The following is a 24,815-nucleotide window of genomic DNA, read 5'->3' as shown; positions in this document are numbered from 1 at the left end:
TTTAATACACTGTAAGATTATCTATTCCAAAGAAAATGTATTAGCACAGTGATGAAGATTTCATTCTAGATGGCTATCTTACTGTAGGGAAGGACATCTGTGGCAAAACAAGTCAGCATATATTCGAATTACATTTTTTATTAAATTAGATTTAAATAATTTGAACCACCTCAAGAATTTTCAGTGGGTGGAGGGATCTGTCATGCAATCTCTACTCCACGGCACTGATTTGCTTTGTAATTAAATATAACAGCACCAAAAATATTAGCAGTCCCTGCAGTCTATCTCCTGTAAATATAAAGAACTCTTCCTTCTCCAATGGCCCTCCTTCTAACAGTCATAAACTGCAAAAAATATATATTCTGTATTATGACTTTTACAGTAATGTCAAATATAAAATATTCCCATGTGGCTAGTACGTCCATCATCAGGTTCCGTCTGTATCACTAAATAGTCTACGGTGGGTACTGGGTATGTGATATAGGGTAGGCAGCAAACAGAAAATGTGTTCCATGTTATATTCAGCATTTTTGCTTGCTAAGTGTAAAATAATACACACATACTCTCTCTCTCTCACACACACACACACACACACACACACACACACACACACACACACACACACATATGTGTGTGTGTGTGTGTGTGTGTGTGTGTGTGTGTGTGTGTGTGTGTGTGTGTGTAGTTTTATATATATATATATATATGTATCTGTTCCATGTAGAAACCATCATAGTACATGACAAGATTATTTTTAAAAATAAGCGATTACACAAGTTATCACTTGCCTCATCCACTGGCACAGTGTTAAGAGCTACTAGTTTACAAAAGCTGTACATTAATTGAAGATGCACACTATAGCAAGAGTGAACATAATAAATACCGAAGACTGATTTTATCATATCACAGTTTGTTGGGTCCACTGCAGAAAAGTATTATGTATAAAACCAAACAGCTAAGGCAACAGACTAGTGATGTGTCTCCTCATCTACACACACTCACACTTACTAGATACACACACACACACACACACACACACACATACACGGACACCCACACACTAACACACTTACTATATGCACACGTATATCAAGTAATAGATTTAAATTCTGAGACTCCTAAGTGCAAGTCCTAGAACAGCAAGAGTGAATGTATGAAAATGGGGACTTGCATATATTAAATCCAAGGTGACTTTGTCTTAGAGCATTCCCTCATCTCCAGGCTATGGTAATCTTAAGAATGAGTAGCGAGGGTTTAAGAGTGCAGCCTCTACATTTGTCTCTTATAAAATACCTTCAAAGCAGAACAGCAATTGTCAGCATTTGCTGTTCTTTACTTTCACTATTATTTTTTGTAATTCTGTGACTCACAATTAGGGTCCTGGAATTACAATATGGAGTCCACCTATCAGATATTTCAAGGCATACAAATCATATTATCCGTTCCTAAAAATAAGATCTAAATATGGCTAAAACTGTGGCCACCAGAAACAGAAGTTAGGATAGCTGTTTGCCAGAGTTATGGGAAGCAGATTACTCCAAGAATAAAAAGCAAGAAAATAAAGTCTGATGATGTAAAATTGATATCCTTATTGATCTCGTATAACTTTCAAGGTCACGGCAAGAAAAAAAGGCTGATCATGTAAAATTCAAGCCCTTATTGATCTCATATACCTTTTAAGTTCAAACAGTGCAAAAATCTGGAATAATGTTATGGAGGGAGCAGAAAATATGATGCTGCAACTTTCTTTATTCAAAGAATGACTTTGTTACACTACTGTGCATAATACAGGAGGGCTGTCTGATTTTAATTCAACCTTTCTCTTTGATTTCTCTCATAAGCAGGGGGCCAAGAGGACTTTATCCTGTCTTATGAGGCGGTTGCAAGACAAGAAAGTAAGTCTGCTCTCCTTTGAGGAAACTGGAAATATACAACTGCATTTTTCAGTGTAAATGGATCCGTTTAATGGGCATATTCATTATTTCATTTTAAAACTGAGTCTTTGTTTGGTAATTGATGAATAATACACTACTATCATAATGTTTTACAAGTACAGCGAGTATGCAGACCCCTTTCACTTGCCAAGTATAAATAAACATATGTTTCTCAGTAGACATTTCATCTGAACCATATTCACTAAATATTCATTATTGCAGTTTTACTTCAATAATACAGATATTTCTACACAATGTATACATTTGCCACAGGGGGTATAAATGTCATTATGTGTTACATGCAAGGTTTTGACAGTAGCCACACTGTCCAAATGGTAGGAAGTACTTCTAGCTATAAATCTGGGTGTGTGCCGTTTGTTAGGTATTCTTAATGTAGCACTCTTTAAAGAGCTACACCTTATCTAAAAAGGATATGGATATTACACTAAGAAATAAAGTGATGAGTATAACATGTGCAAATAAAAGGATTATATAATGGAACACTGAGCTTCATGAGTTCCAGCCTATAAATCTGACTTTGTGCTCATCAAAAATGGGTCATCAGAATGTACGAGAAGGAAAACAATGTTTATTATGTTATAGAAGTTTAGATGGACCCTATGAATGGATGAGACAGCAGTGCCTTTGTGAATTTTTTTTTGTTTGTTTTTTTGTGCTAGTGGGCAGCATGGTATGGTAGCCTGGTTTTATACCCTGCATTACGATTGTAGGATAGTGCTTTATTGTTTATTTCATGAAAATGAATATTATTCAATAGCATACAAAATACTGAGTTTAGTAAGGGAGTTTTTGAAGAACTTTGGGTGAATAAAAGTGCAATACTAAGCATTGAGTCAAAGATACACTTTTGGTTTAATCTGTACAGTACTGCTACAGAAACAGTGTTCAGCAAATTAACTTTCCTTCAAAGGTTCCATATGAAATATCAAGCTACATTAATAAGAGCTAGTAAAACCAGTGTGGTACATTTTGTACACCTGTTTTAAAGATAGCGAGAAGGCTTGGTTGTTTAATATAAGTAAAAACACAAATGCCTCACTCTTTAGTTAACCTGTTACATACAAATCAGCAAAACAGCTGCATTTTCCTTAACACAAAACCTTATTAGCTGAGATGTTACGATTCTGATAAAATATCCTAAGATCAATCCATATTTTAATGCATGGTAAAACTAAGACATTACTAAACACTCATATACTGTACCAGCAGTATTATGCAATGTTTGCAAGTAATTGCTCCAGTAAGGTTTGTTTGTTTGTTTGTTTGTATATTTTATTCATGTATTTATTTATTTATATTTGTTGACCAGGTTAGAGTACTGATCCACAAGAACCTATTTCAGGCTTGGCTCTAGCGACAAACACAAAATAGTAAAAGAGTTCAGTGGAATAACAGATAAAGTATTTGCAATATGAACGAAGAAAACAAGTTGTAAACAAATATTTGGCAACATTTTCTTATATCTCTATATCTACTCAAGATTATACAAATTATAGTCATGTATGCATTGAAATGTAGTTGTCTTTAGTGGTTTAAGTTATATCATGCCTACTGACTACATCAGTGATATTGTGCTTTCTTACTGAGGTGGAGTATGAGAGTTTTTTTTTGAATGTAGAAGATTGGGGGGAGTCTCCAATGGAGGTTAGAAAGGATTGATAGACTATGGAGCTGGGAACAGAGAAGCTGTCATTGCTCCATTTTTTGCTTAAATGGGTGAGATGGAATGGAGGCTGGGGAAAGAATTAGGTTGAGACCTGAAGCTGTGTATTCTTTCGCACATAGTGAATCTGCCAGCAAGATAGGTGGAGGTAATTTGGTTCAGCAATTTAAATAGGTGAGAATTGAAAAGAAGTTCAGCCTTCTGTTGAACCAAGAGCTAGTTAGCGTTTTAATAACTGAGTAGTAGTGTTTAGTTCTAGCTGCAAGAGAAATAGAGGCATATTTTCTTGGCAGTAGCTTGGTGAGATGCAAGATTTTCTATAGAGGCAGAGGCAATTTATGGAAGGATGTTTTTGAGTTGAGCAAGGAGTATGCATTTTGGGCAGCCACGGTGGTGCAGTGGTTAGAGTTGCCGCCTCACAGCAAGAGGTTCTCCGGTTCGATTCTCGGTTGGGGTGCTTTCTGTGCGGAGTCTGCATGTCCTCCCTGTGGTCGCGTGGGTTTCCTCCAGGTACTCCAGTTTCCTCCCACATCCCAAAGACATGCTGTAGGTGGATTGGACACTCTAAATTGGCCCTAGGTGTGAGTGCATGCATGTGTGTGCCTTCTGTGCAAGGTTGGGTGCCGGGCTGACAACTCAACACTGTAAAACTCCACTGCCAATCATGAACGGACAGGTAATCTGCTGTGGTGACCCCTAAACAGGAAAAAGCCAGAAGAAGAAGGAGTATGCATTTTCCTATGGCTTCTCTTCCTGCAGAGGATAAAAAGTGAGAGATGTTTCTTGCCCAGAAGAGTGTTTGAAATACTTTAGCTTTAGTTTTTTGTTTATGTAACTGGAAATTAAGGTGTTGGTCTATCCAAGCTCCTATGTATCTAAATCAGAAGTTAGAGTGCAGGAGTGTTTGTTGTGAACAACAATTATTAAGTCAGAGGTAGTGATTTTCATTTTTTCTGGGTCCCAAAAAACAATACTTAGTTTTGTTTTTGTTTCGGTAAAGGAGAGGTTTTCTTGAATGTAGTCACGTTGTAAGGGAGAGCAGATTATGTTAGAGCTTGATTTTAATGCTCTTCCAGGAAGAGTATGATCTATAAATTACTATCTCATCTGCATGTATTAGGATGGGGAGTCGAGGGTAGTCCGATGGATGTTTGTTAGTGTATAGGGAAAAAAGAAATGGAGAAAGAATCAAGGCTTGGAGACCCCTTTGGTAAGCTGGTTGCCACTTACCTCATATAGAACTTGAATGAGCATTTAGCACTGCAGGTCTCTCATTCACTTTATAGCAGTTTTTCAGTATGAAAATCCTGTCATGACATGATAAGGAACATTTAAGTCCATTTAAAATCAAGTGATATTAAACAATACTATCTTGATTTCATATGATCTTAATAAACACATTTTCATTCCACTGACTATTACAATTAGCTTATTTTTCAGAAACATATATGTCTTTGGATCTTAAAGATAAGTGAAGGACTTATGTAATCACTTCAAAAACTGCCAATCTAGTCATTAAAGATAGAGGCACAATTATAGCTATTAACAGAGCTCTTTTTGTTTAAAGTAACTTTAATAGGCTTGTATGTTTTCATTGGTTCCCATATAACAGATGTTACACTTGTCATAAAAACGTGAAGCCATTTCTCTCATGAGACACCAGTGAAAGCAGAAGAGTGGGACATGCCCTTCTGACCTTAAAAATGTATTATATATTTCATCTTTAGAAAAAAAAACTGTGAAGAAAGGTAAACTAAGTTGTTTTTAGTATGTAAATAGCCTGAACTGATGCCTTCTAATTATTTTGGATGTTCCATGTAGCCTATTAAAAGATATTCCCTAAAATAATTAAAATACAGATGACTATGAAGCCTATATGTTTAATTCATATTAATTTGCATGCCTTATCAATACAATTATCAGGCTGCATCATTTAGGTTCTTTTTTAAATACACCCCCAGTATGGATTTATGTACGTCAATGAAAAGCTTCCACTATGGGTCATTGGACACCAAATCCCTAATGATCAGAATCATCAAAATCCAATTCCCAGACAAGTCACTAAAAAAACTTAAGCAAGTTCACATGCATCCCCAAATGTACATTTGCCAACTCAATGGTTGCAGCAACCTAAAGAAGGGAGAACTCTCCCCCAAAAAAGCATCTCTGCCAACATTCACTTAAAAATCTCACTGACAATAATTTCTTGTTGAAAACAGTTGTTGGTTATCTGATCCTTGATCAAGCAGTGGGCAGCTGACAACTGAGAAATGACAGTTCATCCACCGTAAGGTAACCCAATAAAATCTGATAAATGCTACTGTCAGGATCACAACTTTTACAAATGGTACTAAAAAGCAATATGGAGCTCCCTAGCTCACATCAACTATCCAGTGGCCAAAACTTTAGAAAAACACATCAAAATATAACCCAATCATTCATTTATCTCCAAGAGTGGCTAGGACTGGAGGGAATGTGTATCATGCATCTGGCCAGTGGCCACCTGGTTGGTGTGCCAGTAGATGAGACATCTGTTTTTTTTGTTTTGTTTTGTTTTTGTTTTTTTAAAGTAAAGTGCTTTTTTTGTTGTTGTTTTTTTTTTTTTTTTTTTTTTTGCTGAGGGGGTGAGTGGGTAGGGGGTTCATAGTACAGGCCCAAGGGACTAATTGAACCAGCTACGTTTCTGAGTTAATAAACCTTCTAGAGAACAGAACATACATTAGCTGATCATAAAATATACCTGAGGTATTAAACTTGTAAAACAAAAAATCCACGACACTGGCATGAACACTCAAACCGTTTCTTAAACACACTAAGCGCTTTCACCCATAAGTCTGTTGGGCTTCTTCAGAGTAAAGGCAACAATAAATACCACCCTTTTATATAAAATGAGTAATCAGTCAACCATTTATCCAAGTGACCAATAGTAACCAAAATCTCATTAAAAACTTTCAGGATGAGGAACAGTGTAAACAACTGTAAAAACAAGAGGTTTTCTGCTGCTCAATTAAAATGCAGGTTAAAACTTTATAACGTAATAAAGTTAATAACAAGTCTTGCCCAACCCAATAGTACAAAGTCTTAACAGTAATGTACTAATGGCATCATAGACAGGATATAAAATTAAATTCCAAGCTGTAGCAGTGTCATACAAAATGTGATTTGTACTTCAAAATATTGGAGATAGATATGCTTTCAATAATACCAGGTGATTTAGTTGCATCCATCCGAAGCTGCCATAAGCATTCTCTTATCTCCAATAAAATCTTAAAATCCCCACCAGCTTCAGTCTCGGGTACTCTATCAATCACAAAGAATAAAAACTTTTTTAAATTCGCACATGACTCACTGTGGGTAAATAAAGCGCTAGCTTTCTTCTTGTTTTTAATATCCCTATTGTGTTCTAAAATACGTTTTCATAACTTACGTATGGTTTTACCCACATAAAATACAGGAAAACTTAGGCAGGTAGCCAAATAAATGACCATGTCTGTGTTACAATTACAGTATCTGGGACACTTAAGCAATCTTTGGTAATTGTTGATATACACATATGGGCCATCATTAATAAACCTGCAAGCACTACACATCCCGCATTTACTCATTCAGGAAATGTTCTGTTTGGAAGTCTCTGGACTTCTCTCTAACAATTCTTTCAAGTTCGCCCCTCTACTGTATGTAAACATTGGTACAGAGCCCAGTGTCTCTCTCAAATCACCAGTGAATACACTATCCCAAGTCATTTGAATAACAGATTTTACCTTGGGTGCCGTGTGATTATATTCTAATATCATAACAGCACCATTAGTAAAATTGCTTTTTTCTGTGGTCCCGTGCTTGTCCATATTGCTCTGATCTCTTTTGTGATCCAAAATAATAGGTTTTAAGATAGACTTCCTTTTCTTAAGGATCACATTATGTGTCCTAAGCAATAGGTCCATTGGGTAACCTCTATTCCTAAACATGTCAGTACGTTTGGACATTTCTATACTAAAAAGTTCATCTTGGCTAACTAACCTTGATAAACGTACCATTTGTCCTTTCAACACATAATTCTTTTGAGTGTAGGGGTGACAGCTCTCATAATGAAAAAAAGAATTACTATAAGTTTTCTTGCGAAAAATACTAGAACAGATGTGCCCATCTTCTTTGTACGGAAGAATATCTAAAAATTCAATTCTATCCGGATCACAGTGACTAGTAAACTTCAAAAATCCTATGGTATTTCCCAAGTAGTCAATAAATTCTAGCAATTCTTCCTTGGTGCCTCTCCATAAAATTAATATATCATCCAAAAATGCTAATAAATAATCGCATTAGTCATATAGCTGGAGGTAAACACATGTCGCCTTTCCCATTCTGCTAACACTAGGTTAGCATATATGGGGGCAAACCTGGCACCCATCGCTACACCCTTACTTTGCTTGTAATACTCCCCATCAGACAAAATGAAATTGTTTAACAGTACAGTTTCCATCACATCAACTACTAATTCTCTCTTGACATTGTGTATATCACTGTTTTCTGTGAAACTATTACCAAAAAATTCCAAACCAGATTCATGGGGTATGACAGAAAATAAATTGATAACATCAGCTGTGGCAAACAGGAATTCCTCATTAAATTTTAGGTTTCTAAGAATATCTAAACAGTGCCAGGAGTCTCTCAATATGTGGGGGGGGGGGGGGTCCTGTCAAGGATCTTTTTACAGGTGATATCAAAAAAAGAGGCTAAAGGCTCAGTTTTTAAGCCCCTGGCAGCTACTATAGGTCTAAAAGGTGGAGAATTCATGTTTTTGTGAAATGTGTGGATACCAAAAATACAAGGAGTAATAGGAGCTTCCACCATGAGATATTTATATTTGTCATCAAAAATAACCCCTCCCACAAAAACTCATAAAGCTGCCAGTCAGTCTTAGCATAAGCACAATATACATCAAATTTGGACACTCATACGTAGCACTGTCATTCAACAGACCCTTCATTTTACATGTGTAATCTATGTTAGACATAATCATAACCCCACCACCACCACCACCCTTATCAGGCTTCATCACTCTGTACTGATTAGATTCAGTTAGCTGTTTTAAACAAAACATCTCAGCACCAGTCAGATTTTCAGGTATGTCCTTCTCAGTGTAAATACACCTCCTAATTTGATGTTCACATAAACGTTCAAACACCTTAACAGTGGGGTTACCCGATCATAATCAACTTACCATCTTTATGTACCATGCCTCAAAGTATCCATCTCACTGCCAAGTCTCACCAGAAGCTTGTAACCTTTTCCTTCAAAATCTTTAAACCAACAGAAACAAATATCACAGATTTCAAGATCATTAAATGTACAAATCTATCAAGTATAATGGTATTACCCACAAATTTGATACTACAAAAATGTATGCATAAAAGTTTTACTTGCACCTGGGCAAATGTATTAAATTAGCAACCCAACTAAATATAATCAAATGAGAAGGTTTAAAATCAAACTTACAAAGCCATCCACAAGCATTAATAAATTATGTAATAAAAGGAAGATGCTCCTAAAATTATACATCAGAGCAAATTATTCCAAATAAATGAAAACATCAAACAGCTAGATAAGACATGATAAAAATGAATATAACTGATGTACTCAGACTAGTTACAAAAGACAAAGACAACTACTCTTTCGTTATATCAGAAAAATAAGGAATAACACCTGGCATTGCTCCAAATATGTTCATAATGGTACCGGCAACTATGACCCAGTGGATATTCCTAACATACTAGCAAATAAATTTACTGCCAACTACATGTGAGTGACCATGAATCAAGCCAACAATCATCATGAAAGAGCACTTAATGAAGGTACTCACCCAAAATGAAGAATATCACATCCATGGGGCCTGACAGCACATCCTTTTGCTTAATTAATAGTACTAAGCAGTCATTGGTGGACCCACTCCTTAACATCTTCCACGTGAGCCTAGCAACTGGTTTTGTCCAATGCACAAGGCAGACAGCTGTTGTGATGCCACTTCACAAGAGTGGCCACACCTCAGAGCCCAGGATTTACAGATCCATCAGCCTAACTAGTATTATATGCAATTTTGCACTCAAAATGCCAAGTGCCAACAAAAAAGACTGAAAACACAAGGGAAGAGAGAATTTCAAAAATTGCTCTTTTCCTTTAAATTTCTTTTGGGGAAAGCACCCCTGCACCCCCCATATGGGAGGAGCAAGCCCCTCACACTCCCAAACATATATACCAATTCCAAGATCACCATACCTCAGAGAAAAGGGAATATTCCAAGAAATGGCATCTTGGACTATGTGTTAGTCTGTTCTTTCAGCCATTCACCCTCCGTATTTCAGGACTCACTCTAGCAGGTCACAACATTTTAAATGGTTACCGCTTATATGGCTATAAGCAATCCAGAAGTTCAAATGCTATTGTACTTATAGTTCAGTTAACACTAGGGCCTGAGATCTGAATCCACTCTGCCGATAAACAGTACTAGGAGGAGGGGCACATTTGGCATGCGGTACATGGAGGAGGGGCACATTTGTCATGCGGCACCTACACTTTGCCTGGAACTTATTCCCTGTCTAAATTAAACATTGTTACACACTGTCTGCCTTCAGAAAGGATGAGGGACAACTGGGCAGGCATTCAGAAATTCTCCCCTGGTTTGACTTGTCTGGATTCCTTGAGAAAACAGACAATGCCTAAAGTTGCATACTGGGAAGGTGGAAATGGCTTCATGGCTCAGTTGCCTTGTAACTCCTATCATCCTAAAATGTATACAAACTCCAAGATTGCTTTACCATGAAGAAGTGGAAATTCTCTGTGATACAGCAATTTTGGACTTAAATATTTTCTCCTGATTGCACTTAATTCCTCTGAGTTTTAGGACTCACACTATCAGGTGTAGAAAATGCAGTGGGAACCCTAATACACCTACCAACTACCAATAACAATTCCTAGTGCTCTAAATGTATCAACAGTTTCTGTAGTTCAGCAGCAACTTTTTAATACAACTTACAATGAAAGGTAGTAAAAGGTGTACAACTGAATTCCTCAGGAAAAGCTCCTAATTTAAATTACTTAAAATTAGACTCACAAAAACATTTTGGCGATATTGTAGTTAAGAGCCTCAGCAGATGCGCAGTAGCAAGCCCCGCCACAAGCCCACCCCCCTGATATGTCATTCATGAATATGCATTCCCTCTGAATGTACAACTGAAGAAAAAGTGCACTGAACTGGTGAGGCCCTCAACTACAATATAACCAGAAAACCTGTCGGTCTACAGTGAATCGTACCTCTCAACCTCAAATCTCCAAAATGGGAAACACTAGCCCTCAAAATGTGAAACACATACCAACGGCTGCTTACTAACCTGTTGGTCTACAGTGAATCGTACCTCTCAACTTCCCATCTCCAAAATGGGGAATGAGATTTTGCAGGACAAACTATACCCATGACCACCGAAAAGAACCTAACTTACTGTTTTGCCAACATAAAAACTGCATTCAAATGGCATCTGCTATTGTTTATTCCTGTTCGAATAATAAGTGAATATTCATAGTGATGTCTTCACTGACTTCATGAATATTCACCTGGTATTTGGCATGTTAGCTTGAGGGGACACTACAGCTCAGTAAATACTAATGGTAAAGAAATGGGATAGATATACTGTTTGTCCTGCAAAATCTCGTTTTACCACAAAAATGTCCCAGTCTGGGCAACTAAAAAGGTGGTAAGCCTAAAGTATGGCCACCGGTTTTCCAACAACATTTAGTTTCTGAACTGCATTAAATAATGAAACTTACATTATATTTTCTATGAGGGGCAGGGAAGAAATGGGTGTTTATGTACATTTAATATTTTCATCTCATGTATGCCCGAGCAAATTAAATATGTAGACCGCATTGTCACTCAATTTGTGACACACTCACTTCTGCGCGAATCGAAGTGGTGAGACCCTCAACTACAATATCGCCAACATTTTATCTGTTTTCTTTTTGCTTCTATATCTACTAACATGAATAATACCTTAAACAGGAAACGTGCCTCATTCTCCCAGAAAGTTAGACATATTTCTAAAATGCTGAAAACAGCAAAAGGACATGACTCTTCCATATTCCTCTAGGTCATTTTTTCTCTTAAATACTGATTGCAAAATATATGCAGCTGCAATGGCTAATGTGAGTTATTTTTATTGCTAGAAACCAATAAATGGATAGAATAATGTGTCTGTATGCCAGACAAGCAAACTGAGGCTAATCGTCAAATCGTTATTCTTAAAAATCATAGCAAAGTATTCCATTTGTTATCAACATTGTATTTCCATGAGAAGGATGTTGAAGAGTCGGTTGGTCTTTTTTGTACCAGTATTATATTTTACCCTCTAACTAAAGATATTTTTTCTCTAGTATTTATTCTGTTTCTAGAAATCATGCTGAGACAGGTACAAATCTTTTTTCTACTTTACCTTTAGCAAACAAAAATTGCACGTGCACCAGCCAGCCACTTGAGGGTGAATAAAACAGTAAACACTTTTTTTTTAAAACTGTAATGTTAAAATAGTTGAACAGAGCATTTTCCACCGCGTACATTAGGACTTCATCAGAACAACATTTTCCCGCCATCGTCATTTCTGTTGTGCTTTAAACTAAATCATGGCTTTTAAAAATAAAACAATACAATGATAGAATACATTTAAGTCATTTTTAAACAAACTCTAGCTAGAAATAACATGTACTATAACCTAATGTGTTATATTATAAATTAAATTCTGTTTACAAAAAGTAAACGATCAATGAGCAAATAATATATAATGGAGAATGACATGACAGAAGGAAGATTTATTTATTTATTTATTTTTTGTTTAGGATTTTATATAGGATACATATTTTATTACCTTGCTTTAGTTGTATATTTCATGTTGAGTCCCCTTTTATTTATTAGCCCCATGAGTAATAAAAAAATATATATGAAATATATCTATCTAAGGTTAAACACCGTAGACTGTATAATACATCGATTCAAGGAATCAGGGTTTTAGTGAGGTCACAAACCAGTTTTACTGTTTTGTTCACCCTCGAGTGAGTGGCTCATTTTTCTTTAACTGTAAAAATTACCTTTAAATCTCTGTGGGTTAAATCCACCCTGCTGTATTTCACATTATAATTGAAACTACTGCTTTTTAATAACAGACAAATTTAAAATATATCGGAACTTGGAAGTATCTCTTAGAAAATGCAAGCCATACCATGACATTTAAAATCATAACAAGTATCAGAAGATTGAGTTAAAGAAATGGAAGCTTTAGTGAAGCTCTACTTAAATTAATCATGGCAGAAATGTTATGATGTTTAAATAACATTGGCACATATTATATAAGACTACTTTTGACAAAGTCAGAGCTGTGGGCAGTTAAAACACATATCTTGTATAAATAATCTTTTTTTCTTTACATCCAGTAAATTCATGCTACACTTTTGAGTTTATTTTGCACATGCTACACTACAAAATCTGTTTATTTAATTTATTTGTTTTTGTTTACCAGAAAAGTCTGACTGAAAAACCCATTTTAAGAGAAGGCTCAAAAAGAAAAGCTCCATACAAAATACAAAGGAACATTGCCATTAGAATACAATGAAAGCATAAATACTGTTATTCAAAAAGACATGAAATAATATTTTACAAGTGAAACAAAACAATTAATACATACAATACAAAATAATGACCATCTGAAAGCATTATAGTTGATAGAATCTTTCTTTTGGTGCAGTTGCATGGTGAGAATTTTGTGACAATTAAATCAAGAGCATTGTTCAACAAAGTTCTTATACAGTTGAATGACAGATTGAATATGTAAGAGGAAGACATTTTATTGGCTGTAGAGAGGTTAGTCAGGAATTAGCGCAGTTTTATACACATCATAAGAGAAAGAGCAGTACTATGGTAAGAGTTTTAGAATTAGTGTGAGAGAAGGTGAGTTGTGAGATGAATGAAGTGAGTGATTAGTCTTGGATCTAATAAGTCCTTAAGGAGGTTATGGACGTAAAAAATGTCAGAAGTAGTGAAGGAAGATGGATAATTGATGCCAGGTTATGACTGAGAACTGAGGGGGGTTGAGTAGGAAAAAAGGAGGGACGATAGTGCCTTGTTAGGAACACACTACAGCTGTTTTAAAATGTTTTGTGTATGTTTGTGGAGCTTTTCTCCCCAACTCATTGCAAAATATACAATTTGTTGTGGGACTTTTCTCCCCTTGTATATAATTACTCATCATCTTATTGTAAAATAATATATTTTGGGGCTTTCTTCCCCCTTGTATATAATTACTTATTAACTATTCTTTAAATGTCTTTTGAATCTATTGTGGATCGTTTCTCTCTGGGCCTCTGTTGAAAATGGATTATTTGCTCAGTTTGACTTTCCTGGTTACCAAAGGACAAATAAAAAATAAAAATAAATAAAATCAAAAATGAATGGGAGGGTAGTAGGGTACTCCTGTAATATATAGTGGCAAAGTTAAACTGTGGGTGTGTTGGAGATAGTTGGAATTGCTCTGGATCATCCAGGAGGTGAGCAGAGACATAGCCAGAATTTTTGTAGGTGTGCTTTTAGCTCAGATTTAAAGGAATGGTGGTTTTCAATTTACTTTAATTGGTGTGCAATAGAATTTCTGATTTTTGAGATGCAGTTGGAGTATAACGCATCCCCAGCAGAATTATGTGATTTACTCCTGGTTAGGAGCAGTTTATCCTTTGAGCATAGATGTCGGTCTGGTGAATATACCTGGAGAAGATTAAGCATATCTGGGCATTTAATGGATTGATGTATTAGTTTGTGGGTAACTGCCAGTTAAGAACTTATGAGGTAATGAGCCAGATTAACTCCTTGAGGGATATGTAGTGATGGCATCAACTGGGCTGGTTTGTGGCAAATTTGGCTATTCTATTGAAATTAATTTTGTTTTTAATGTAGTTTGGTGAGAATTGGGGCTGCATAGAGGAGTATAGGAAGTAGGTAGGCTGAAGAAAGAGTTTTTTCTGGCTTAGAGAGAAAATGCCTAGCACTATACAGTCATTTTTTGTTTATCTTTTTTATGGATAGTTGGATGTGGCTGTAGCTGTTATAAATTGTGATGCTTGATGTTGGGTACAATATTGATTTTTGTATTGCTTAGGGATGTAATTGTGAGTTGTGAATTGTTGAGGGAATGATATTTGGGGGTGAAGAGATGTAAGCTAGTTTTCTTAGGATTTAGAATTAGCTGAGATGTGTTGAGTCAGGTTTCTGTTTTAGAAAAGGACTCCTGGGTAAGCTACTGAAGTCTCAGTAGGGTAGGGACTGAAGACACCTGACTGGTGTCATCAACATATTAGATGAGAGTGGCAGTGGACTGTAGGTCATTTACAAAGCTATTGAATAGTAAGATGGATCCCCACTGAACCTCTACAGAGCTGGGGAGAAAATGTTTGTATTCAGACTGAATTAAATTGCTTGGAATCTGTCAGGTAACTAGTTTTCAGACCAGGAGAGGGGGTTGCGGTAAAACCATGACTGTGGAGTTTGCTTATTAGTTCCTGATGAGCAATGGTATCAAAAGATTTTGAAAGAGAAAGGGACAATGCAGTCACTAGGTTGCCTTACTTGTGGTTTTGTTTGATTTAGGTAAGAAAACATAGTAGGTCTGTGGTGGTACTGTGATTAGGACTGAAGCCATGCTTGATTGGGGACAGTAGGTTGTTATCAAGTATGTTTTAGAAAAGTTAAGTATGTGCACATTTTTCAAGGATTTTTCAGAGTGGGGTAAGTATAACAATTGGTTTGTAGTGGACAGTTAGTAGAGGTTCCTCCTTTGTGTATTCAGATGATGTAAGGGTTTCTTCCAAAAGAGAGAGACATATCCATTTTTAACAGATCTATTTATATGTATGGATACTGGGAGAGATTGTGCATCAGTGGTCATGTTAACAAATTCTGTTGAGAGATTGTATGCAGCCATTGTTATGATTATGAGACTGAATGGGTGATAGTGGAAGTAGGGATTGACTTGAATGAGAAAGAATTATGTGCATGTCTGTTTTGTTGTTGGGGTTATGGGCCCTTAGTTTTTCAATTATTAGTAAGGTAACTGATTGAACGCAATGACTATTGAATTGGCATGCATTCTACATTGGTGACATATTTGGAGTTGGATTAGGTCAAGGTTTTTTTTTTGTTTTTTTTTTTTTGGCGGGGTTAAGGAAATTGTTACTGCAGGGCCAAATTAGCTTCTGAAGTTCTTGTGAAGGGTTGACTGGAAAAAGATGTAAAAGTCTTTTTTGTTAATTTGTGATTTGATATATTTCTAAGGTGTCTAAAATAGTCATGGCTTTGCTGTTTTTTTTTTTTTTTGCAGCCATGTCTTCCAAGGTTTGTCTGTTTTGTTGATTACTAATTTGTTTTTTGTGGATAGCCATTGGACAGGGTTTGCTTTGATTATTTTTCTTCATATAGGAGCCTGTTTACTGTATATTCTGAGAATGATTTTATTAAATTCATCAGTGGCTTCGTCTCATGGGAACAGTTTTAATATATTCTAATTTATTTGTTTTAACGTGGAACAGAAGGTTTCCATATCAAAATTTGACAGGTTTCTTTCTGGTTTAAAAAGTCTTGAGGTGTATTGTTGGGCTACCTTATAGTGAACATGGGGGAGTGGTCACATAGGGAACCTGTGAGGAAATGTGAGTCACATAAATTATTTTGTTTAGTAATGAGTCTAGTGCTGTGGTTTTCTTATTGGGTTTGTAAAGTCTTATTGTTGCTTGTGGAAATAATACAGATTTATAGCGGAGGAGGGAAAGTTACAGTTAATAGTGGACTAGTCAATGTTCAGGTCATCTAATATGATAGTTTTATGTGCAATGTTTGATGAGACCCGGTTTTGGATTTCCACAGCAGTAGGGCTATTAAGACCAAGTGGAATGGATAAAGCAATGATGTAGAGAGTTTTTTGTTTATTTAGTTTAAGAAAGGAATTGAGTAGTTCAGAACTGTTAAATGGGGTGCAGTGTTGTGGTATGAAGAAAGTTGTATTGTCTTTTGGTATATAATAGCAACTGAACCTGCTTTTTTATTGTTATGATCTGCCATATAGATGTTGTAGCTTGGAGGAAGGATTTCCTCATCTATGATTGAGGGTATTAGCCATGTTTCTGTGATAGCCAGGATGTCCAGGTATTGCTGAACAACCCATGCATGGTGGTCTTGGACCTTGTTGCTCAGACTTCTAATATTTATACAGAACAATTTTAAACTAGGATGGTTTTTGTTTCTCATAGCAGATGTGATGGGGGTAGAATACTGTGGAGAAGAGGGAATAGAATTAGGTTGCTGTGTTGGGCCAGGGTTCGGACAGATGTCTCCACACAGTTGTATTACTGGTGGTTGTGGGAAGATGTGATATAGTAGTTTTTGTTTGTTCTGATATTTTATGTGTAGAATTCTGTGTTGAAGAGTGACTTTTGTGTAGGTGTGTTGAAGAGGTGAATATAGGAGGTGTTAAATAAATTGGATGATATGGAGAAGGTAGCATGAGTAGAGTGCAGATTAGTTGTGAGTGAGCTGTATAGTTTGATATGGTATGATGTGAAAGACTGGATAGCATGGAGAGTAATACAATTTGTTTGAGCATGATACAGTTTGGTGAGCAAGTAGATGTTGAGTGGCAATAGTGTGCTTGTTGTGAGGTGAGAAAGGAATTTGAATATAACATAAATGTAGACAGGAAGTGTAGGATGGTGCTTGATGGGAGTGTCAGGGGAGGAGCTTGGCTGTGAAAGCAGTGTAATATGTGTAGGGGTGCACAGGGGTGGTTTGGTATGAAATGATCTGTGGCACTGAAGAGAGGGTTCATGAAATGCTAGTGAAATTGTGGGATGAGTTAAGGACAGATACATGTAAAGGAGGAGGGGATTGGTGGCAATCATGGGTGGGGCCTGGGAGCATAACAGGGCCACCTCCCAGGTTAGATGAAATGACACAACATAAAACAAGCACAAATAGAGTTGCACAAGGCTAGAAAAGAAGAGGACATCATGCAAAAGAAGGGTTAAAAAGGGTGAAGAGCAAAGAGAGAAAAGCTGTGGAGGCTTGGGAATTTTAGAGGTTAAAGTGCGCTATGTGTTTAACAGATTGGTCAGACAAGATAAGTTTAAATTTGAGCAGAGAGCAATGTAAACTCTCCAGTCTTTTAACAGGCAATGTGATGCTTTATTTAGGAAATGGACTGCTATTCTTCTGTTGTCTCCAGTCATGCTGACAGCCAGTTGTCCACACTCTACTTAAAAGAACCGTCAGTGAATTATGGACTTGCCTTGTTTTACCCAGTTATTAACATGAATGACCACCTGTCTCCCAACCCATCAGATGTTGGATATTATAGTTAAAATAAACCTAACCTTATTCACAAAACCTATTTTTTTTTTTTTTTTTTTTTTTTTTTTAGGATGGCATTACAATTCACTCTGATTAGATGAATCAAGCTGGTTATTTTCACATTTGCATAACACAGACTAATGAAGGCAGCAATAGACCTTTCTTACTAAACAACTTTAGGTTAGAATTATAGTGAAAGATGTCATGCAATTAGATTTCACCTATGTCACAGTATGAGGACACTAGCAGATAACCATAGAAACAAAAATATGTTTGACTGAACACAGTTAAAAATGTCAATCATATTTATCAAAAAAGTTAAATATTTAAATAGCCTTTAAAACAAACCCACATATATGTTCTAGTGTTTTTGTACCCTATAGTAATTCCTTAGACAGATGATAAAGTCATCTCTAGATTATACAAACATTTTCAATTAATAATGCCACTTAACAAGATACCATACAATTAATGTCTTGAAGAGCTATATTTTAAAAGAAGCTTCATATGTGCATATTAAGTTCATTCCAGTAGACTTCTATTTCAGCCTTAATCTGCTAATGGTAATCTGGAAACTCTGCCTGAGCATTGAGTTCACTGTCCATGATGTATAGTAACAAAACCTCAAGAACTTGTAATTTAACATCAGTCTTTGTAACCTAGTGTATGGTGAAACAGAGGATCATTGACATTCTTTTTCTAATGGCATAAACATGTTCATAAATCTGTCTACTAACTTTGAGCATTATATAACCAATATAAAAGCTGGCAGCTTTGATATATATTTATATAGACTGCCATCAAATTATTACAGTTTGCATAGAACGTGTGTTTGACAATGCTTTTCATTTTAGGACCCTTGACTGTATCCATATTCCATGTAAATTTACAGCATGCACAAGTACCATACTTGAAAGTTCTTTTCTGCCTAATAGCATAATTATAAACTATTCTCTGTCTTCTAAAATCCATTTAGTGTTTCCTCCCATTTCATAATCCAACCTAAGATTATCATCAGTAGGTGACACATTCATGTGATACCTAGAACAATGTCAGTTTTTAGAAATCATCTGCTTATCTCTGGAAAACAGCACAGGATGTCAGTATCCTCATTGACTGGTATTATTTGTTGATTTTGTTTATCTGTCTTATGTATTTCTTTGTTGACTGGGTAGGTGGGCTGGTGCATTGGTTGTTTTCAGCCATGACCTGGGCCATAAAGGCTGCAACAGTTAAAATATTAATGGTACATAACACATTTATACGCAATAGTAATATACAAGAAATCATATTTCTACTAGAGTAAAACTTTTAAGAAACATCAGAATCTTTTGTAAAATACAATGCCAAAATGTGGAAACGGAACAGTTATAATGTACATACTGCACACGAGTTGTATAACAAAAGTTTGTACTCACTGATGCAGGTTGGATTCATAACCACTGTAAATGCATGAGTAATTGTATACAAGTTAGACCCGCTGAACTGATGGACCATTTCACTGAAATTTCAGAACAAAATGGCCACTGGTGAAATATGTGCCACCTCCTAATAATGCCCAGTAAAGGAGTTCAGGTACCCTCTCAGTTAGTATAACACTCTCTGGTGTCTCTTGGGGCATTTGCATGACTTTTGACGAATGCCCATCATTTCACTGATACTCAATAACAGCTACCTGTTCATTACACTGTATCCAATTTGGACCATAATCAGCTTTCTGTTAACTATTAACTTCGGCCATAGGTTTAAAAAACATGATATTGATGTAGCCCATGCCCTTAAAGCATTGCCCATACACAAAGTACTATGGCTACATAGTAAAATAATTCTGTGTATAATGTCTTACACCATTCTGTACCATGTTTTATGGATCACAAATGGCTTTCCAGCCCTATCCCAGGGTACCAGTTTTATGAATAGTGTCTTATATCTGTAATTGAAATAAGCAGCATTTACCTTTTTTCAAATTTGAGGAACAGCTTGACATAGTTATTCTGTTCTCTAGTTATGTTAATACTGTTCTTGGACCAGGGCAGACTAGGTATACTGTAATGTATGGGTTCTGGTCTTAAACCGTGATTTCCTTACATTTTATTGATGATATTTTTTATCAAATGAATGGTTATTCAAATATTCTGGGGAATTTTATACAATAAAGTACTTTACCTAGTCGTGCTAGTTTATAAAATAAATGTTGCAATGAAGGCAGACACACAGATTTATCAAAATGTAGTCAAAAGAAGTATGTATATGGCTTCTTCAGTCTGAAGTGGGGGTTGGTATAATGGTTAAGGTGTTTACCTTGCAAACAGAAGGTACACGGTTTGATCCTTGCCTTTGAAAGGGAAACTACTTAAGCTTAAATTGGCCCACAAAGGCAGCTCACTTAGGACTTAGTTATGAGCTTAAACATAGTTGTGCCCGGAATATGTCAGCAACTGCAAATCATAATGTGGGATCAGGAATGAATTGGACACCAAGATTCTGTGCATACTTCGAAGTTATTTTCTGTTCAGTAGCATGATTCATGTCTATGAATCATGATAATGAATAGTGACATACTAAACAAAGTGCATACAGAGTGCTTGTAGGACTCTGGTCACTATATCTATAATACTAGGCAACATTTCCAGAGCAGGGAAGAGATGAGTGTATAGATTAGTTACCTGTTTTAAAACACATTAGTGGATCTGTGAAGCTTTGCCAATTTCCTTTTCTGCTAAAGGTTATACACTTACTTCACAATCTGTGAAAATGTGTCACAACATGAGGTTTTACATTTGCTGTGTTGTTTCCATGCCCAGTCTAAGGGGGGATTTATAGCATTCATAACTGACATGTTCCAACTTTGGGAGTTGTTCCCAAATCTGACCTTGCCATAGAGATGTTGCATGACTAAATATATTTTAGTAAAGAAAAGCTCTATGTCATCATGCAGGCAAGGCAGTGAAAATAGAGGATTCCAGTCACCATCAATGATATTAAAATATCTGGTATGTCTTCATTCATGATGTCAGAGCCACATAAGGCTAATCAGTGTTTCTATATAATATAAAGGTTTGCAAATGGCCACTAAGAAAATAAGATATAATCCATGAAAAAAAATATTTTTTAATGAGGCTCCAGGCCAGTCCACTGTGCAAGTTACCCCCAGTTCTTTATTATCTTTGGTGGGGAATTAAATGTCTCAGTGGAACTCATGAAGTTTACATCTGAGGGTGTAAGGATTGTGTGAGTGAGCAATGATGACACACACAAAATGGAGTCCATCTTTTGTTCTCAGCCTAGCACTCCACTCTAGTGTGCCTTCAAAGAAGAACAACATTCTATCGGAAGGTAAGGTCAACTGTATTTTAACCATTAGCTCCTTTTGTACTGAGTGACTAGCAGCATTCTTCTACCTAGTAAGAGAATTAACATGTCTAAGTTAAAACAGCATGCGTCACAAAGACACTTGTTCCACTAAGTATCGTGTCAGTGTGATCACACCTGTAAGTAATGTAGCTATGATATAAGCATTTCCATACCTGAAAGGCAGGTCTCACTTATTACCAACATGTGCAAAGTAGATCAGACCACTAAAGTTTGCAGCTCAGAAGTTTTGCTTCTCATTTCTTCAAGTATTGTGGTTTTATCCCTTTACTAGAAGCCCAGCAATGCTCAGATGAAGATGATAACATGTCTGTTCCAAAGCTGGATGAATGCAGTTAGATGGCTATCACTTGCTTTCATCAACACTAAAGCAAAAGCATATGTTTGCCACTTTACAGGGCTAGACATTTAGTGTGCTCATTTTGCCCTTTATCTCTATCAGATGCATTTACTCGTAATGATTTGTTTTATACTCATTTTCAGTTTGTTAAAGCGTTAATTTGTAAAGCACCCCAGTAATTAGAATTAAACAGAGCATGCAATATCAAAATTAGGAGCAGTGAGGAGTAGAAAAGCTTCATTGCTGTTCCAGTTTTCATTTTGGGGAGATTAGTAAAGATGTAAAAAATGTGTGTGCTGCAGAATGAGTTAGTCTGCTGTACAAAGGAAGGATGAAAGTAGGAGTGACACAAGGGAGTGTGGGGTGAGAATCAAACGCGGAAGCAGCTGAGCAGGTGACACACTTACTTTTGATGCTGGAGGACTAAAAGACTGAATAATCTAGTTCAATACAAGATGTTTGGATTCATTTTGGCAGTACCAATACCATAGTGCAACACAAGAAGGGCTGCTGAAGACAAGAGTAAGATGAACTTCAGATGAGATGTTAAACCAAGTCCCGCTCTACCTGATTTGTTAGTAGCTCAGGTTAAGCTAAAATATCCCATAGCACTTAACAAAAAAATAATAGGAACTCCCAAAGTTCATATTTTGGTCTGTCCCTCATAGAATTTGTCATGAATGATGGCATACATATCAATTTCATATTTCATACTGTTGAGAAAATGCATATTAATGTAAAACTTATTCTGGCAACTTTCCAGTCAATTTTGTAAAAGAATATTTAAATCTGCCGTTGATTTTGGACCTCTGTCCCCATTATTTCTGACACTGAGAAGAAGTTTTGCACTAAGAGGTTAAGATGTATAATCAGAATTCATGAAGTGCAGGACAGTCATTCAGAGCCATCTGCCATGAGCAGCTAATCACCTCAACAGCCAATGAAGCACTGTTGATTCCTTTGATAGGAAATCATTTGTAACTCCATTCTTTGTGACCTGCAAGACTCAACAGAATCGCCCTACTATTCTCACTTTGGATTCATCATTGTTGTCATACAAATAACGTGGGACTGCATCTGTTTTATTCCAGTCCTAGGCGCCTACCTCTTGTTTCTAATGAACATATTAATTACCTTCTGCCTAAAATGTCTTCAGCCAGCACAACACGTTCATTGCGTTATACATTTTAACACAAATCCTTCAGGTTTATCTTTTCTGAAAAAGACCTGTTCTGTATCCTGAACATGTAATTTACTGTCTGAAGTCTCTTCCTTTACCTTAGCATCAGGCACACTAAACAGATGACGTTAAAATCATGTTATACCAGTGTATCCTTCTTTCCCACTTCTTTTGTTATTTTTTACTCATTTATTTATTTTATTTTATCTGAAATTTAATCATGGGTAGCCCTAAGTTCATGGGCCACTTTCAGTTGAGATCCACAGGGGGTTCAAGTCCTCACTTTAGGACAAGCATAAATATGAAATTAGAAGGTAAACAGTTTTCAGATCATTAATACATAAACAGTTAGTTTGTACAGATAATAAGTTATCACAATGCCTTAAAGAGTTCATGAAAAGAATGTAATATTTGGCACAGGATGTTAGATCTTATGGGTAGGTACTATACTAGTTGGCAGTTGCTATGCCCTTTGTTAATTAGAGAATAAAGAAGTTTTGAAAACATGAGTTTAGTTTAGTTATTGAATTTACCAGGACAAGAAACTTACAAGTTGTCACAGACTTCCACTTTTTATTCTCATGCATAAACCTTTTTGCTTTATTCCACTGCTGTCTGTCTTGTTATTATCACATTTAGGTTCACAATTTTCATGTTTCCATACTTTTTCTTTGTTTTCCCTTGCAGAAAATGTACAATTGCTAGATTCTGCCAGGATAAAAAGATGATCCAGGACATGCATGCTGAGCCAAGAGTTCATTGTAAACCTTCTACACAGTGCAGGTTAATAGAAACAGTTGGAGGTGAATAGATTACACAGCTGATAGCTGGGCGTACAGCCAAACAGTTGTTAATAAGCAGTCTGCATGATAATCGTACTAGGTGACCCTAACATTAATTTCTAAACACTATTCTCTCTGTTGTGTTTTTGCTTTCTAATAATTAGCAGCTGTTTGCAACCAATAGTTAAGCACTATGTGATCTGGAAGTAACACAGGATATTAAACCACTATACCTCATTATTTCTGTAGAAGTCATGACCTACATGGGCTCTTAGAAGAAAAGCATTGCTTCTTTTATTGTGCCTCAAAGAGAATATCTGTATATTTTTGAAGCCTGACTATTTATGCAACAAAAGTACTGTTGAAATACTTATGTTCAGACTTATACATATCTTAGTATTAATACGGTTAGCGAGTATTACAGTTTCTTACATAGTTTAAGCACATTTTCTTTATTGCTCCTTTTTCACATTTGTGCTATTTATCCTGTCTTTGCAAGTGATTTTTATCTTATTTGTAGAATACAATGATTACAGAGAAAATGGTAACAGTGGCATAACAGGCAGCACACTTGTCTTTTGTGTGGAAGGCTGTGGGTTCTATTCCCACACCAAGCTGATCAATTACTGACACTGCAGTGCAGCATAAGGCAGGGGTGCTGCACTCCTGACTAAACTGTCTTTCTGATGAGACATTAAACCAAGGGCCCATCTACTTGAGTTGATGGTAACTCAGGTAGATGTAAAGGATTGCACAGCGCCTACTGAAAAGAGTAGGGGAAGTTCCTTGATTCCCTGGCCAAATTTCCCTTAGAGTACAAGTACCACTCTGGGTTTCCCCTGAAGAGAAGCTGCTTGTCTACTGGGACTAATCCCATCAGCAAAGGATAAATAAATAGTCTTATGAGTCAAAATACCGTGCTTAAAATGTGTTTGTTATTAACTATAGGTTTAGTAATGGAGGTTTATGGAACATCCATTTATGCTTTAGTTATGCTACAGACAAATATTCCCTACTTTTCCCCAGCCTTTTAAAGCCAAAATCTCTGAAAAGGATAAAACTGAGATTAGAACTCCAGCTTTTTTTACATTATTAAAGCCC

At 36.3% G+C, this 24,815-nt stretch overlaps 1 protein-coding gene across 13 annotated transcripts in view; it reads left to right on the top strand.

Moving 5' to 3' along the window:
- DLG2 (discs large MAGUK scaffold protein 2) overlaps window positions 1–24,815 on the top strand; it is a 4,792,098-nt gene that overhangs the window by 4,694,141 nt on the left and 73,142 nt on the right. For 9 of the 13 annotated variants that reach the window (XM_044071159.1, XM_044071154.1, XM_044071157.1 and 6 more), the window contains one exon: window positions 1,842–1,895. In XM_044071159.1, coding sequence (XP_043927094.1) covers window positions 1,842–1,895 — 54 coding nt within the window. The remainder of the gene's footprint in view (window positions 1–1,841; window positions 1,896–24,815) is intronic. The other 4 variants (XM_044071155.1, XM_044071158.1, XM_044071165.1 and 1 more) reach the window with 1 other exon arrangement.

This window comes from Protopterus annectens, chromosome 5.part0, assembly GCF_019279795.1.
Source record: "Protopterus annectens isolate FY-2018-M chromosome 5.part0, PAN1.0, whole genome shotgun sequence".
Lineage (NCBI taxonomy): Eukaryota > Metazoa > Chordata > Ceratodontiformes > Protopteridae > Protopterus > Protopterus annectens.
This window is presented reverse-complemented; position numbering and strand designations above follow the sequence as displayed.